Source organism: Odocoileus virginianus, chromosome 30, assembly GCF_023699985.2.
Source record: "Odocoileus virginianus isolate 20LAN1187 ecotype Illinois chromosome 30, Ovbor_1.2, whole genome shotgun sequence".
Taxonomy (NCBI): Eukaryota; Metazoa; Chordata; class Mammalia; order Artiodactyla; family Cervidae; genus Odocoileus; species Odocoileus virginianus.
The window spans coordinates 6,586,127-6,602,520 of record NC_069703.1 but is presented as its reverse complement, the minus strand read 5'-3'; the positions used below and the strand labels follow the sequence as shown (position 1 = coordinate 6,602,520).

The 16,394-nt window shown below is 35.5% G+C and overlaps 1 protein-coding gene across 3 annotated transcripts in view; it reads left to right on the top strand.

Moving 5' to 3' along the window:
- BOLL (boule homolog, RNA binding protein) overlaps nucleotides 1-16,118 on the top strand; it is a 57,910-nt gene extending 41,792 nt beyond the window's left edge. For all 3 annotated transcript variants that reach the window (XM_070458505.1, XM_020893557.2, XM_020893555.2), the window contains 2 exons: nucleotides 1,289-1,387; nucleotides 15,422-16,118. In XM_070458505.1, the coding sequence (XP_070314606.1) occupies nucleotides 1,289-1,387; nucleotides 15,422-15,445 (123 nt within the window). In that variant the 3' untranslated portion in view covers nucleotides 15,446-16,118. The remainder of the gene's footprint in view (nucleotides 1-1,288; nucleotides 1,388-15,421) is intronic.
- Nucleotides 16,119-16,394: the final 276 nt, after the last annotated feature.

Below are 16,394 nucleotides of genomic sequence, written 5' to 3'. Positions count from 1 at the left end.
CTAGCCTCACTTCTGAATTTTACACCTGCACTGTTCAGTACAACAGTAGCCATTACCACCTGCAGCTATTGAAATGTGGCTAGTCAGAATCGAGGTGTCTTGTGAGTGCAAAATACACACCAGGTTTTAATGACATAGTGTGAAAAATGAATGTAAAATTTAACACTGAAAAAAAAATTTATCACTGACTTTATGTTGAGTACACTCTGATATATTCTTAATATGTTTAAATAAAATCTATTACTGGAAATTAATTTTACTTGTTTCTTTTTACTTTTCTAACATGGATACTGGAAATTTTTCAGTTTTATTGAGGTATAATTGACATACAGCAGTGTGTAAGCTTAAGATATACAGCATAATGATTTGATTCATACATACCACTAAATGATTATCACAACAAGCTTGGTGAACACCCATCATCACATACAAAATTAAAGAAATAGGAAAAATTTGTATGTGATGAGAACTCTTAGGATTTACTCTCTTGACAACTTTCCTATATAACATCCAGCAGCGTTAATTATATTTATCATGTTGTACATTACACCCCTAGTACTTACTTAGCTATAACTGGAAGTTTGTACCTTCTATCTGAATTATAATTAACATTTAGTTCACATTTTTCTTAGTGCTTCTTTAGAGCCATCCAGCTTTTGATTGACTATATACCTGTAATGGAACTCCTACGAACACCTCAAATTTTATGTGTTACAAACTTAACTTCTCTCTAACCTCCACACAATTACACAAACATCAAACTTGCTTTTCTTTTATTCCATATATCAGTGAATGGTGCCACCATCTGTTGGACAAGCCATTAATCTGCTTTTACATGATCTCTTTCCTGTTACTCTCCCGCCTCACCTTTCAGCTGTCAGTCACTATGTGTTTGTCCTTCCAGCAATACCAAACAGCATACACAGATATAGTTGCCTCTACCTTTGCATACACTACTCCTACCTCATTCCCTAGTTTCTCAAATTCTAGCATAAACCCCACTAGAAAACGTCCCCTGACCACCTCCCCAACTTTGTAAAGCTACATTGTTTTCTTTTCCCGGTGCATCCCTATTCATGTGTCATAGGACTTTCTTTTCCCCCATACATCTCTGCAAAATGTCATACATTTTGACTAGTCTGTCCCAGATCAGTCTATAATTAAAGATAGAGAATGTGTTTCTCATATGTGTTTCTCCATTGTGTAGAAAATGCCTAGAAAATTGTAATACTGAATAAATATTTTTAATTAATGAAAAGCAATATTTTTTTCTTTTTTTTAATTTTAGCCTTATTCTGATCATGGAGTTCAAGCAACATATCACCAGGTTTATGCTTCAAGTGCCATTGCTATGCCTGCACCAGTGATGCAACCTGAACCAATCAAAGTAAGAAGCTTGTTTTGATTTTTGTTGTTGTTCTTAAGTCATATATCACATTTTCCAAATTCTCTTCTGAAAAGAAACAACTTTGGATATTTATATCTCATTTGTGATCTGAAGTACAGAATTAATGAATTCTTTCATATGAAGGAAATACAGTTCTAAATTGGCTATAATTTCTGTTACTTTGGGGGAGAGAGAAGAATAGAAAGTTAATGCTTAATCAGTACAGAGTTTCTATTTAGGGTGATGAAAAGGGCTTCCCTGATGGCTCAAATGGTAAAGAAGTGGACTGGGAAAACTGGTCAACCACTTGTAAAAGAATGAAACTAGAACACTTTCTAACACCATACACAAAAATAAACTCAAAATGGATTAAAGATCTACATGTAAGACCAGAAACTGTAAAACTCCTAGAGGAGAACATAGGCAAAACACTGTCCGACATAAATCACAGCAGGATCCTCTATGACCCACCTCCCAGAATATTGGAAATAAAAGCAAAAATAAATAAATGGGACCTAATTAAACTTAAAAGCTTTTACACAACAAAGGAAACTATAAGCAAGGTGAAAAGACAGCCTTTAGAATGGGAGAAAATAATAGTAAACGAAACAACAGACAAAGGATTAATCTCAAAAATATACAAGCAACTCCTGCAGCTCAATTCCAGAAAAATAAATGACCCAATCAAAAAATGGGCCAAAGAACTAAACAGACATTTCTCCAAAGAAGACATACAGATGGCTAACAAACACATGAAAAGATGCTCAACATCACTCATTATCAGAGAAATGCAAATCAAAACCACAATGAGGTACCATTTCACGCCAGTCAGAATGGCTGCTATCCAAAAGTCTACAAGCAATAAATGCTGGAGAGGGTGTGGAACAAAGGGAACCCTCTTACACTGTTGGTGGGAATGCAAACTAGTACAGCCGCTGTGGAGAACAGTGTGGAGATTTCTTAAAAAACTAGAAATAGAACTGCCATGTGACCCAGCAATCCCACTCCTGGGCATGCACACCAAGGAAACCAGATCTGAAAGAGACACGTGCACCCCAATGTTCATCGCAGCACTGTTTATAATGGCCAGGACATGGAAGCAACCTAGATGCCCATGAGCAGACGAATGGATAAGGAAGCTGTGGGACATATACACCATGGAATATTACTCAGCCATTAAAAAGAATTCATTTTAATCAGTTCTAATGAGATGGATGAAACTGGAACCCATTATACAGAGTGAAGTAAGCCAGAAAGAAAAAGACCATACAGTATACTAATGCATATATATGGAATTTAGAAAGATGGTAACTATAACCCTATATGCAAAACAGAAAAAGAGACACAGATGTCCAGAACAGACTTTTGGACTCTATGGGAGAAGGCGAGGGTGGGATGTTTTGAGAGAACAGCATCGAAACATGTATATTATCTAGGGTGAAACAGATCACCAGCCCAGGTTAGATGCATGAGACAAGTGCTCGGGCCTGGTGCACTGGGAAGACCCAGAGGGATGGGGTGTGGAGGGAGGAGGGAGGGGGAATCGGGATGGGGAATACATGTAAATCCATGGCTGATTCATGTCAATGTATGGCAAAAACCACTACAATATTGTAAAGTAACTAGCCTCCAACTAATAAAAATAAATGGAGGGAAAAAAAAAAAAAGAATTCGCCTGCAATACAGGAGGTCTGAGTTTATTCCCTGGGTTGGGAAGATCTCCTCGAGAAGGGAATAGGTACCCACTCTAGTATTCTTGCCTGGAGAATTCCATGAACAAAAGAGCCTGGCAGGCTACAGTCCATGGGGTCACAAAGAGTTGGACAGGACTGAGCAATTTTCACTTCACTTCACTTCTGTTAGTTTTGAAGAAGTTATAAACCACACATGGTCAAAAGTTTTCATTTACTGTAAAATAAAACATAAATGACTTAAGATCTTCCATTTTTTAAATATACAACTAAGTGGTATTAATTATATCCACATTGCTATGCAACTATAGTCACCAATATCTAGTTCCAAACTTTGTCATCACCCCAAATAGAAACGCTGTACCCATTAGGCAATAACTTTCTCTTCTTCTCTCTCTCCAGTCCCTGTTAACTTCTAATCTCCTGTCTGTAATTTGCCTAGATATTCCATAGATCCAGAGTTTTATTATGTTAGTGACATGTAACATTTACGGGGAAATGAAAATAGTTACAATGATCTACTCTTCCAGTTTGGGAATTGTGCTCATGCATCCTAAACTATATCCAGGCCAAGAGTGGTAATGTAGTTAGATCCCTTTATATATTTAGTATATTTCAACTGCCTTATCCTGCTTCTTCCCATGTGACCTAGGTTCTTATTAAAACTCTTGCATCTTCATTTTTGGGAAAAGTGACTATATCTAGTAAAGAACCCAAACTGATTAACTGTTATGATGGAAGTAGGACTCTTGCTTGCAGTATATTCTTTACAATAAAATGATGGAGGTTAGCTATTTCCCACTCATATTTTTGCTTCTGACCCATCCCGTATGTTGGAACTCAGTCTACTTTAAGGAGCCCCCACAGTCCTTGATACCCCCTCTCCCCTTTACTGCGTTTCTTCATTGATGTTGCTGCTGAACTGCAAACATGAATTAAAACCATCATTTTGACCTAGTGCCAAAGCCTAAAGTGTTAGTAAATTTTATTTATAGGAAGTTCATCATAGGATCAAAATCATCTAAAGCAAACTCATAATGTTGGTACTTTCTCCAGATATACCTCTCTTAAAATTAAAATAGCTATGCCATATTAGATAATCAGTTGCAGATTATATATTACATACACACACGTTTTATATATGTGTGTGTGTGTATATATATATATATATATATATACACATACAAATGATTGAAGTTGTACTTGTTGAATAATTCCAATAGAGGATAGAGTGGTAGTCAGGAGAAATTTCTAAAGAATGTAAATGTTAAATATTCTTGATTTAAAGTTTTATTCTTCTAGTTTAAGAGTGTATCCTTTTCTGTATTTTCTTAAATGTGACTAGAAAATGCAGAAATTGTGCAGAGAAAATGTTATCTTACTCTTTATTATATAAAATTATATAAATGTTGAATATAAATCATAACAGAGGTATAAATAAATACCTTTCTTTGTGCATATAAGCATAAAACTAGAACCAGAAACTTGCCTGTTGCATGACTAGAGAAATTCTGCTAAGAGGAACTTTACCCTTTCTATCCTGTCTTAGATCTTTGCCCTACTATATCACAGGCTAGAGGGGAACACAATCACTGACTTGTTTCTATTTTTACTTAATCCATCTTGTTAAGGCTTATAGTAATTCTGGTTATCACATGGGATACAGCCTAGGGAAGATTTTGGTACTGCAAAGTTAAGATTTCAGGACTTGGTAAGAGTTGAAGAGCTATGAACTGTTGTAGTTAACTAGCTTACTCCAAAGCCCACATCTCAGACAACTGTAATTAGGCGTCCTCAAATCTGAGCTATCATGGATTATCATTTTATATATCACTATGAAAGAAGAAAACCATGTATCCTGATGCAGGGTTTTTGAAACATGAAAAGATGTTAATCTCAGAATTAATGGGGTTTGGCATGTTTTATTTTTATTTACTTATTTACTTTTATTCTTTGGCTGTGCCACACATAGGATCTTAGTTCCCTGATCAGGGATCAAACTCATATCCCCCCTCATTGGAAGCACAGAATCTTAACCACTAGACCACCAGGAAAGTCCCTGGCAAGTTTTGTTTTTAATTTAGAGCTGCAGGATCATAGGAAGCCTGAGTTGAGCAGAAAAAAACCCACAATTTCTCTTTTTTTAGAGATAAAGGGAAAAAGAAAATTCAATTAAATAAACTTCAGAATCAAAACTGGAACACAGGGGTTTTGTATAGTTTTGTACATCCTGTTTTATCTTTCATGGTTGAATGTTCTATGTATCTTATACTCAATATTCTTCTTTAGGTGATTTGATGGCACTCAATAGAAAATGGTGCCCCATTCAGGAACAGAAAGTCCAATTCTATAGTTTTCTAAAACTATACAACTTTGTAAAAATACTTCACTGTACAAGTTTTACTATGTGGAAAATTATCTATTTTTGTTTATAATGCACTTGTATTATAATATAGAAATATTAATCCAAAAATGTTAAATCAATAGGAGACAATCTTATCCTAAAATTTATTAAAGTAGACTAATATTAAAATACTGACATCTGCAACATTAACCTTTATTCTTCCTATGCAAATTTTCCCTGGTGTACCAAAAATCTTGTTGACTTAAAATATAGAAAAGCAGAAATACTCTTTGAAAGAATTTATTGTTTTTAAAAGTGTAAGTCATTTTTAAAACTCTTAATTATTATAATTTTAATTATGTTAATTGTATACATACAAAAGAAGAATTTCATATGTCAAAGCTGTCTTAAAACAACAAATCTAATTAATAAGATAGAGACCTTATTCAGAGCACAAGTCTAACCATTATAAATGACTATCAAACTACTCATTGACTGTAAGCCACAGGTTACTGTACTCTATCAAATCAAATCAAATATTGTAAAGCAGACCAATATAGAAACTAGTTGGTTAATATGGTATTAATTAGGGTTGTTGTTATTTGGTTGCCGAGTCCTGTCCAGCTCTTTTGCAACCCCAAGGACTATAGTCACCAGGCTCCTCTATCCTTGGACTTCTCCAGGCAAGAGTACTGGAGTGTGTAGCCATTCCCTTCTCCAGGGGATCTTCCTGACCTAGGGATTGAACCTGGGTCTCCTGTATTGTAGGCAGATTCTTTACTGTCTGAGCAACCATGGAATCCCATTAATTAGGGTATCATTCCCTGATTCAACAGAGTCACATCTTTTATGCAGAATTAATTTTTAAAATCAGTAAAGCAAAATCATATTATATCAAAATTATCCCGCTGAACTAGACTATAGTAAGGAACAAAAGGCAGAATGGAGAAAAGAATAAAAGAAAAGAAGGCAGAATGGCCATCATCAAAAACTCTACAGACAGTAAATACTAGAAAGGGTGTGGAGAAAAGGGAACCCTCTTGCACTGTTGGTGAGAATGCAAATTGATACAGCCACTATGGAGAACGGTATAGAGATTCCTTTAAAAACTAGAAATAAAATTACCATATGACCCTGCAGTCCTGCTAATGGTCACATACCCTGAGGAAATCATAATTAAAAAAGAATGTACCCCAATGTTCATTGCAGCACTGTTTACAATAGCTAGGACTTGGAAGCAATCTAGATGTCCATCAGCAGATGAATAGATAAAGAAGTTGTGGTACATATACACAATGGTATATTACTCAGCTATAAAAAGAACACATTTGAATCAGTTCTATGAGGTGGATGAACCTACAGCCTATTATACAGAGTGAAGTAAGTCAGAAGGAGAAAGACAGATATCATATATTAATGCATATATATATGGAATTTAGAAAGATGGTACTGATGAACCTATTTGCAAGGCAGCAAAGAAGACACAGACATAAAAGAACAGACTAGTGCACACAGTGGGAGAAGGAGAGGGTGGGATGTTTTGAGAGAGTAGCACTGGAACATAAACATTACTATATGTAAAATAGATAGCCAGTGGGAATTTGTTGTATGATGCAGGGAGCCCAAAGCCAGTGCTCTTTGACAACTTAGAGGGATGGGATGGGGCGTGAGGTGGGAGGTAGTTTCAAGAGGGAGGGGAACATATGTATACCTATGACTGATTTGTGTTGATGTATGGCAAAAACCATCACAGTATTATAAAGTAATTATCCTCCAATCAAAAATAAAATAAAATTTAAAAGAAATAAAAAGAAAATCTTTGTCTATTTGGGCACTCAAAACTTTTAATATGAATATCAAATCCCTTGGTAATAAGGGTATAAGTAGAGAATTACAAAGTATCTCTATTTCCTTATGATGTTTTTCCATTTTTGCATTAATTTAGGTGTCTAGTAAGTTTATTTTTATGAGACTTAATTGAGATACTGGAAAGTGAGTTAATTATAATTTGAAGTTCACCTTTAACTGTTCTTTTTATTTAACTCTGAAGTATACTAGCTATTCATGAAAACATTTCATATTAAGGATGATATTTAACCAGTTGGCAGGCTATGAGGAAGTTCTTCTAATGAAAGCACTGATTGGGCTTGAATGAAAAACACCTGTTCCACTTTACCCATTGAAAAGACCAAATGATTCAAAAGTAAATTGGAAAGAGATTTTACCTACCACCACCACCTGTTTCTAGCTCAGAGGCCCATAATGTGCACTCACCTAAACATTAACAACTCTCTGCTTTATAGAAAAATTCTACTGCTGTCTTCTTCCTAACCATTTCCTTATTTCAGTATCATTAACACTTCTTATAAAGCAATTAGAGATTGCAATTCCCTCATGTTCCGCTGGTCCTAAGGGGAGAGGAGGAAAGTTGTAAAGGGGTATTGCATTCTGAGGGCAGGAACATAAAAAAACCTGTGCTTCACAGCTCCAAACATACAGGAGGGTAAAAACTTTTGTTTACTGTGCATAGGTCTAACTATAGATAGCCTCCAAGGAGACAGAGAACAATAAAGGGAATCAAAAACTCATGAAACCAATTTTTAGAATTGTCATGGAGAGACCGAAGGTCAGGAAGCAACAGTTAGAACTGGACATGGAACAACAGACTGGTTCCAAATAGGAAAAGGAGTACGTCAAGGCTGTATATTGTCACTCTGCTTATTTAACTTATATGCAGAGTACATCATGAGAAACTCTGGGCTGGAGGATGCACAAGCTGGAATCAAGATTGCCGGGAGAAATATCAATAACCTCAGATATGCATATGACACCACCCTTATGGCAGAAAGTGAAGAAGAACTAAAGATCCTCTTGATGAAAGTGAAAGAGGAGAGTGGAAAAGTTGGCTTAAAACTCAACATTCAGAAAACTAAGATCATGGCATCTGGTCCTATCACCTCATGGCAAATAGATGGGGAAACAGTGGCTGACTTAATTTTGGGGGCTCCAAATTCACTGCAGATGGTGACTGCAGCCATGAAATTAAAAGACACTCACTGCTTCGAAGGAAAGTTATGACCAACCTAGACAGCATATTAAAAAGCAGAGACATTACTTTGTCAACAAAGATCTGTCTAGTCAAGGCTATGTTTTTTTCCAGTAGTCATGTATGGATGTGAGAGTTGGACTGTGAAGAAAGCTGAGTGCCGAAGAATTGATGCTTTTGAACTGTGGTGTTGGAGAAGACTCTTGAGAGTCCCTTGGACTGCAAGGAGATTCAACCAGTCCATCCTGAAGGAGATCAGTCCTGGGTGTTCATTGAAAGGACTGAGGCTGAAGCTGAAACTCCAGTACTTTGGCCACCTCATGCGAAGAGCTGACTCATTGGAAAAGACCCTGATGCTGGGAGGGATTGGGGGCAGGAGGAGGAGGGGACGACAGAAGATGAGATGGCTGGATGGCATCACCGACTCGATGGACATGGGTTTGAGTAAACTCCAGGAGTTGGTGATGGACAGGGAGGCCTAGTGTGCTGCAGTTTATGGGGTCGCAAAGAGTCAGACACGGCTGAGCGACTGAACTGAACTGAAACAGTAGAGTACACACTGAGAAACTTCTTGAATATGACACTGCATCAAAGATAAGGATAATTAGTATATATGTGTGTTATGTATACAGGATACTATAGAAGATGAAATTAAATAAGTTTTTTAAAATATATCCCATGTTCCCAATAATTACAAACTAAAAAACAGAAATAATGAGGTAGTTGCTAGCCAGTGTAAAACTAAACACTGTATGAAGCTGTTAATACAATGGAAAGAATTAAAGTTGTTGTTACTGCATGCTTGGTACCACTGAGAAAAAGTTGACTGGCCCTCTGAAATACCTACTGTGAAGCTCAATGACAAACCCATCATTCACAAAGAACTTCCCATTCGAATTTTAGTCTGCCTTATTAAATATGAATGTGCAGTCACATTAGAAGAAAGCATTCAGGACTTCTCTGGTAGTACAATGGATAAGAATCTGCCTGTTAATGCAGGGGACACCGATTCAGTCCCTGGTAAGGGAAGATTCCACATGCAGAACCTAAGCCAGTGAGCCACAACAATGAAAGCCCACACACAACAAAGACCCAGCACAGCCAAAAGTAAATAAATAAATGAAGAAGAAAGCCTTCAGAATGAGAGACCAAAATAAACAGGGGGAAAAAAAAAGAAATTCAAAAGAAACATATAATTCAGGGAACAAAAAAAAAACATCAAAGAAGCTATAATATACTCTCAGAGATAAGAGAAAATTTATGAGACGTGGTCCATGCATAGTCATCCCAGAAAATACTTCTGTTTTTTCTAAACCTCTTAGTCTTTTAAATTTTTTAGGTTTGTATTTTGAAATATTGATAATTTCAGATTTATAGAAAAGTTATAAATAAATTTTTTTAAAGATAGAGGTGAGTAACAGTAGAGAAAAGAATAAAATCAGAAGATAATTCAAGAAGTCAAATATTCTGGAAAAAGAGATAATGGTTTGGAGAAAATTAGCAAAAAAATTAATACAAGAAAATTCCCTAGGAAGTTAATGACCTGAGTTCCTAAATTAAAAGAACCCAAACAGAGATCAAAATGGTGGAGTAGGAGAATGTGGAGCTCATCTCCCACCACAAACACCTCGAAGATACATCTACATGTGGAGCAGTTCTCACTGAAAACAGTTAAGTCATCTGGCAGAAAGACGGCTATATTAATACAACCAAGATTGTAAGAAAAATCCAAGATCCAGATGAAATCAAGCAGGAAGAGAAGATGATCAGGTCAGGACCCGCACACCTGGAAGGGGAAGATGGGCAAGGAGAGGGATCACACAGGCTCAGAGGGGTTACAGACTTACTCCCTGAGAGTGAAGTTCAGCCCACATTTGGGGTGTCCCCAGCCCTGGGGTCTGGCACTAAGAAGACAAACTCAGAATTAGAGTTTGACCATTAGTAATAAGAATGCTAACTGAATTAGCTAACTGATTAGCCAAAAGTAAATAAATGAAGAAGAAAGCCTTCAGAATGAGAGACCAAAACAAACAGGAAAAAAAAAAAGGAATTCAAAAGAAACATATAATTCAGGGAGCAAAAAAAAAAATCAAAGAAGCTATAATATCCTCTCAGAGATAAGAGAAAGTTTATGAGACGTGGTTAACGCTAACTGATTAGCACAGGGCCAATTCTAACAAAGAACTGGAAAATATGAAAAAGAATCAGAACTGAATATGACAAATGAAAAACAACTAGAGGGAGTTAACAGCAGACTAGGTGATGCCTAAGTGATCTAGAAGGTAAAATAATGGAAATCCTTCCTTCTGAACAGCAAAAAGAAACACAAATGACCTCTAGGATAACATCAAGTGTGAAAACATTCACATTATTGGGAGATATGAGAGAGGAGTTGAAAGCATACTACATGAAATTATGACTGGAAACTTACCAAATCTAAAGAAGGAAACAGATGTCCAGGTACAGGAACCACAGAGGATCCCAAATAAAATGAACCTAAACAGACCCACACCAAGATATATCATAATTAAAATGGCAAAAGTGGAAGATAATGAGATGATTCCAAAGGCAGCAAGAAAACAGTCAGTTCAAAGGAAACCCCCATAAGGCTATCAGGTGATTTCTCTGCAGAAATTTTGCAGGCCAGAAGGGAGTGTCATAATATATACAAAGTACTGAAAGGGGAAAACCTGCAACCTAGGACACTCAACCAAGCAAGATTATCATTTGGAATAGAAGGGGAGCAGGATGCAGGGGAGGGATTAGTTGCTAAGTCATGTCCACTCTTGCGACCCTATGGACTGTAGTCTGCCAGGCTCCTCTGTCCATGGGATTGTCCAGGCAAGAATACTGGAGTGGGTTGCCATTTCCTTTTCCAGGGATCTTCCCGACCCAGGAATCAAACCCAGGTCTCCTGCACTGCAGGCAGAGTCTTTACCAACTGAGCTAAGAGATATGTAATTTTCCAGACAACCAAAAACTAAAAGAATTCAGTAATACTAAACCTAACCTTAAAGGAATGTTAAAAGGGTCTTTTTTAAGTGGAAAGGGCCACAAGAAGAAAGAATCTGTAGGAAAGAAAAAGTCCACCAGTAAAGGCAAATGTATAGTAAACACTGTGGAGCGACCAATTAAATAAGCTAGTACTAAAAGACAAAAAATTGTAAAAATCAACTTATAGTTACATTAAACAGTGAAAGGATAAACATGAAGGTGTAAAACATGGCATCAAAAACAAAACGAGCATCTTGCTTTTCATAACATAAGATGCAACTTATCAAACCTTAATATCTTACAGAATTGTTTCCTGAGTTTTTTAAATAACATCTTTCCCCACCCTGAGGACACAGAATAATAAGCAATAGATTTTGTATTCCACACTTCACTAACAATATTTTAAATTTTTCTGTTTTGGAAAGGCATGAAGGAGGAGTCGAGGGGTATCTTTTTCGCTCATATGAGATTACTGTTCCTTCATTACTAAGATCTAGCCAAAGCACTTATCTAAGATATACTGTCAAGATTTGCTGATTATTAGCCAAACCTCAAGGATTTTGTCCTAGTTCTTATCCTCTTAGATTCTCTTTAATTCAGTACTGTCAACTAGCCTGTGCTCAGATTTTACTTATTCTTCTTATATGTGGCTCTCTTTGCACTGTGTTTGATATTTCAGTGTCTCTTTCAAAAAACAAAATATATATTCCTCTTTTACCAACTAAGCATGGCATGATTCTCTTTGCCCTCTAAGTTGTCTTCTAAGGGAGTTTTCAATTTTATTCTGCATTTTGGTAGTTTTTAAAAATGACTCTGATCCTAGTCCTTTGATTCTCTTCCTGTTTTAACTCTAAAACACTACCACCTGGATGAATGTTCACTACCTCCTCAAACTGAAAATCATGAGTATATAATTTCTTATATTTTATTTTCAGGATCCTCACCTCTTTTATGTTAGTTTGCCCATCTTACTTACCCCTTAAATAAAAACAATACCAGTTATTTTTCTGACCTGTTTAAGCTACATGATCTATTTATACTGTTTCGTGTCCTTTTTTCAGTTCACTAACTTGCTAAAAATAATATACTCATTTCTCTTTCCACTGCCACATCCCTTTTCTAAGCCCTATTATTGCCTAAGCAGATTACTGTATATTTTTTCAAGGCTTTTCTAACTTCAGTTTCCAACCTTTAGTCATGCATAAAATCTGAATTTAGTTTTTTTATCTGAGGTGGGTTTTTTCCCTGTTTTCAGTCTCATTAACTCTTATCTGTATCCTTACCAAATTCCTTGCCATTGCATAGTCTTCCTTCAATATTCACATAATTATCAACATGTTATTCATATATAACTACTTACATTTTTTTCTTTGAGCCATAATGAATTAGCACCACTCTTGTTCTCTCTAGGCATATTGAGCCTTCAATAAAGCAATTCCATATACAGAGAACAGTTTAACTTCACTTCTCTATTTTTTATGAGAGAACCGGGACATATTACCAGTAAGCTGAGTAGTAGCTTAGGTATGAATAGCTGTATATTACCACAGTATATTTCATTCATTTACCAAATATTTGTTGAACATCTGTCATGTGCTAACCAATATTCTAGACACTGATAATATAGCGGTGAATGATTTTAAGTGGTATTGGACACTATTGAACAAACCAGAGAAAACCTGGCCTGTCTATAGTTTAGCAAACCAGACAGGTTTGAACCTCTAGAATCATGGTGTTCCCAACCTGGTAACCACTAGCCACAAGATTCTAATTTCAATCTTAAATTAAAATTAAATGAAGTTTAAAATTCAGTTCCTCAGTTATTACTAGCCACATTTCTTTTTTTTAATAGAGGTATAGTTAATTTATAGTACTGTGTTAGTTTCAGGCGTACAGCATACTGATTCAGTACTTTTGCAGATTTTCCACTAGAGGTTATTATAAGATAGTAGCTGTAATTCACTGCGCTGTACCATAAATCCTTGTTGCTTATCTATTTTACATACAGAAGTTCATATCTGCTAATTCCATACCCCGATCTGTCCTTCCTTCCCTCACCTCTTTGGTAACCACAAGTTTGTTTTCTATGCCTGTGAGTCTGTTTCTGTTTTGTATATTCATTTGTATTTTTTTTAGATTCCACATATAAGATGTATTATATTGTGTTTGTCTTTTTCTGTCTTGACTCATCTCATTAAGCATAATAATATTCTCTAGGTCAATCTATGTTGCTGCAACTCGCAATATTTCATTCTTTTTTGTGGCTGAATAATACTCCATTGTGTGTGTTTGTGTGTGTGTGTAATGTGAGATATGTATATATCTCACATCTTATTAATCTGGTTTTCTATTGAATGGCATTTCGATTGTTTTTAGGCTGTTGTAAATGGTGCTGCTATGAACATTGGGGTGCATTCATCTTTTCAAATTAGTGTCTTTTTTTTCCCCCCAGATACAAACCCAGGAGTAGAATTGCTGGATCATGTAGTAGTTCTATTCTTAGTTTCCTAAGGAACCTCCATACTGTTTTCAATAGTGACTGCACCAGTTTACAACCCACCAACAGTGTAGGAAGTTTCCCTTTTCTCCACACCCTTGCCAATATTTATTTGTAGACTTGCTGATAATGACCATTCACTGACAAGTGTTAGTTGATACCTCATTGTGATTTTGATTTGTTTCTCTAATAATTAGTGATGCTGAACATCTTTTCGTGTACATATTAGCCATCTGTATGCCTTCTTTGTAAAAATGTCTGTTCATGTCTTCTACTCGTTTTTGATTAGACTGTTTCTGATATTGAGTTATATGAGCTGTTTGTATATTTTGGGTATTAACCCCTTATCTGCTGCATTGTTTACAAATATATTTTTTCCATATATTCTTCCCATCCTGTAGTTTTGCTTTCGTTTTGTTTATGGTTTCCTTTGCTGTGCAGAAATCTTTAATTAGACCTTATTTGTTTATTTTTGCTTTTATTTTGCTTTAGAAGACTGATCCAAGAAAATATTGCTGTGATTTATATAAAAGAGTGTTTCACCTGTGTTTTCTTAACAGAAGTTTTAGGGTTTCATATTTTACATTTAGATCTTTAAACCATTTTGAGTTTATTTTTGTATGTGATGTGATGTAATATTCTAATCTGTTTTACATGTTCCTGTCCAGTTTTCTGAGCACCACTTGCTGAAACCACATTTGAAGTGCTAAATAGCCCCACGTGGTTAGTGACTACCATATTTGACAGTGTAGATACAGAATGTTTCCATCAACATAGAAATTTCAGTCAGGTAATACTGCTCTAAAGAAATTGGAATATGGAAACTTGAGCCTATCCCCAATGTAAAAATATGTCATAGGACAACTTGGTTCCCTAAATCAAGAAAAGACCTTTGCTCAAAGTGCCAAAAAAATGTAGCAGGAACTAGGTTGTTTCTTTGGCCCAAACTGATATTAACACAAAAAGATTCTCAGGATAACACAGATACACAGAATTACTCTGTGTTATATGACTTAGGTATCTTAAGTGCCTGTTCTACCAATGCTAACTTGAACAGTACTTTGGTAGTTTTAGACAACTTTCTAAATAGACTTCTGGCAACCCTACTTCATTTTTTAAAAATATGTTTTTAAAACTTAATAATTTTTTTTCCAAATAGAAGAAATGTTGTAATTCATTTGTTTCTCTGTTGACCTCTTTCTCGTTTTATACTATTAATATAATGCTAGACTAAAGATTGTGTGAAGTAGATTGTAAGCTCTCAGAGAGCAGGGAGCAGACCTTTCCTGAGTTCTGGATCCCTCCTAATCTCTACTTAAACACTATAGTATAATTAGTACCACATGTTCTGTGAGTATTTATTAAATGTTCATGGATGTTCTACACTCATCTGTTCTAACTTATCTTTTTTTTTTCTCATTCAGGGTCTCTGATCTATATTCTCTTTCTCTTTACTTAACAGACAGTGTGGAGCATTCATTATTAAGACAATTGGGCAGCTCTAGTCCAGCTCAGCTGACTTCTTATCCAGTGATCCTTGTGTGGCCGAGACCCAGCTCCAATGAACCGGCTAGAAGCTGCCCGTTGTGAAACTTAGGGTTAGTTAATACCTCACCATACTTATTTATTCCACTATAAGCTGTCTAAATTTGATGAAATTTGCTTTTTCAGCTGTTCTACAAAATTATTTAGGTAAATGTGGCATGTTGATTTTTTAATGTGTTTATCTAACTGTAGTGACATTTTCTACAACGTGTTTTATCCATTCCATAAATAATAACCACATTGGGAATAGTGAGGTGTCTTTCATTTTCTCTGCTTTGTGTTATTTCATTTCCTCTCAATCTTTTAGAAGTTATATTTCATATTCTTTGGTATTTATTTTAATATTTAGGATAAGAGTCATTTCTAATTCTAATGCCTTTTATCATATATTTCATCTTAATGAATCAGTTCTGCTGCTTGGCAATTTTGTCATTTTTGTCTAATTTTTTGTTACTGCTGCTCTTTAATTTTGCTTCTACCATGGTTTTCAGAATTTTAGTAGTATTTATACTCCTTTTTAAAAACATTTCCAAATGTTAGAAATACCATCAACATGATCAGTATTCTTTCCTTTTCATGTGATTAATTTGACTATATTAAATTTTTTCTCCTAACATTTGAGATAATGCTCCAGTCTTCCTATAACATAAGCCATTTGGTACCAAACTTTATATAATATGGATCACTTAGTAGAATTGTTTTGATGAAAAGAAGGGCTTACCTCTGACATGATCTTATTACATTGATATTCTTCTGTATTTTGGTGCTCTTAATGCTTTAACCTTTTGACCTTTTCTTACATTTTACCAATATTTTGCATTATATATGTGTTCTTAAAAGGACAGTTATTTCCATGAAAAGCAAATCTATTTCCTACACCAAAGAAAAAC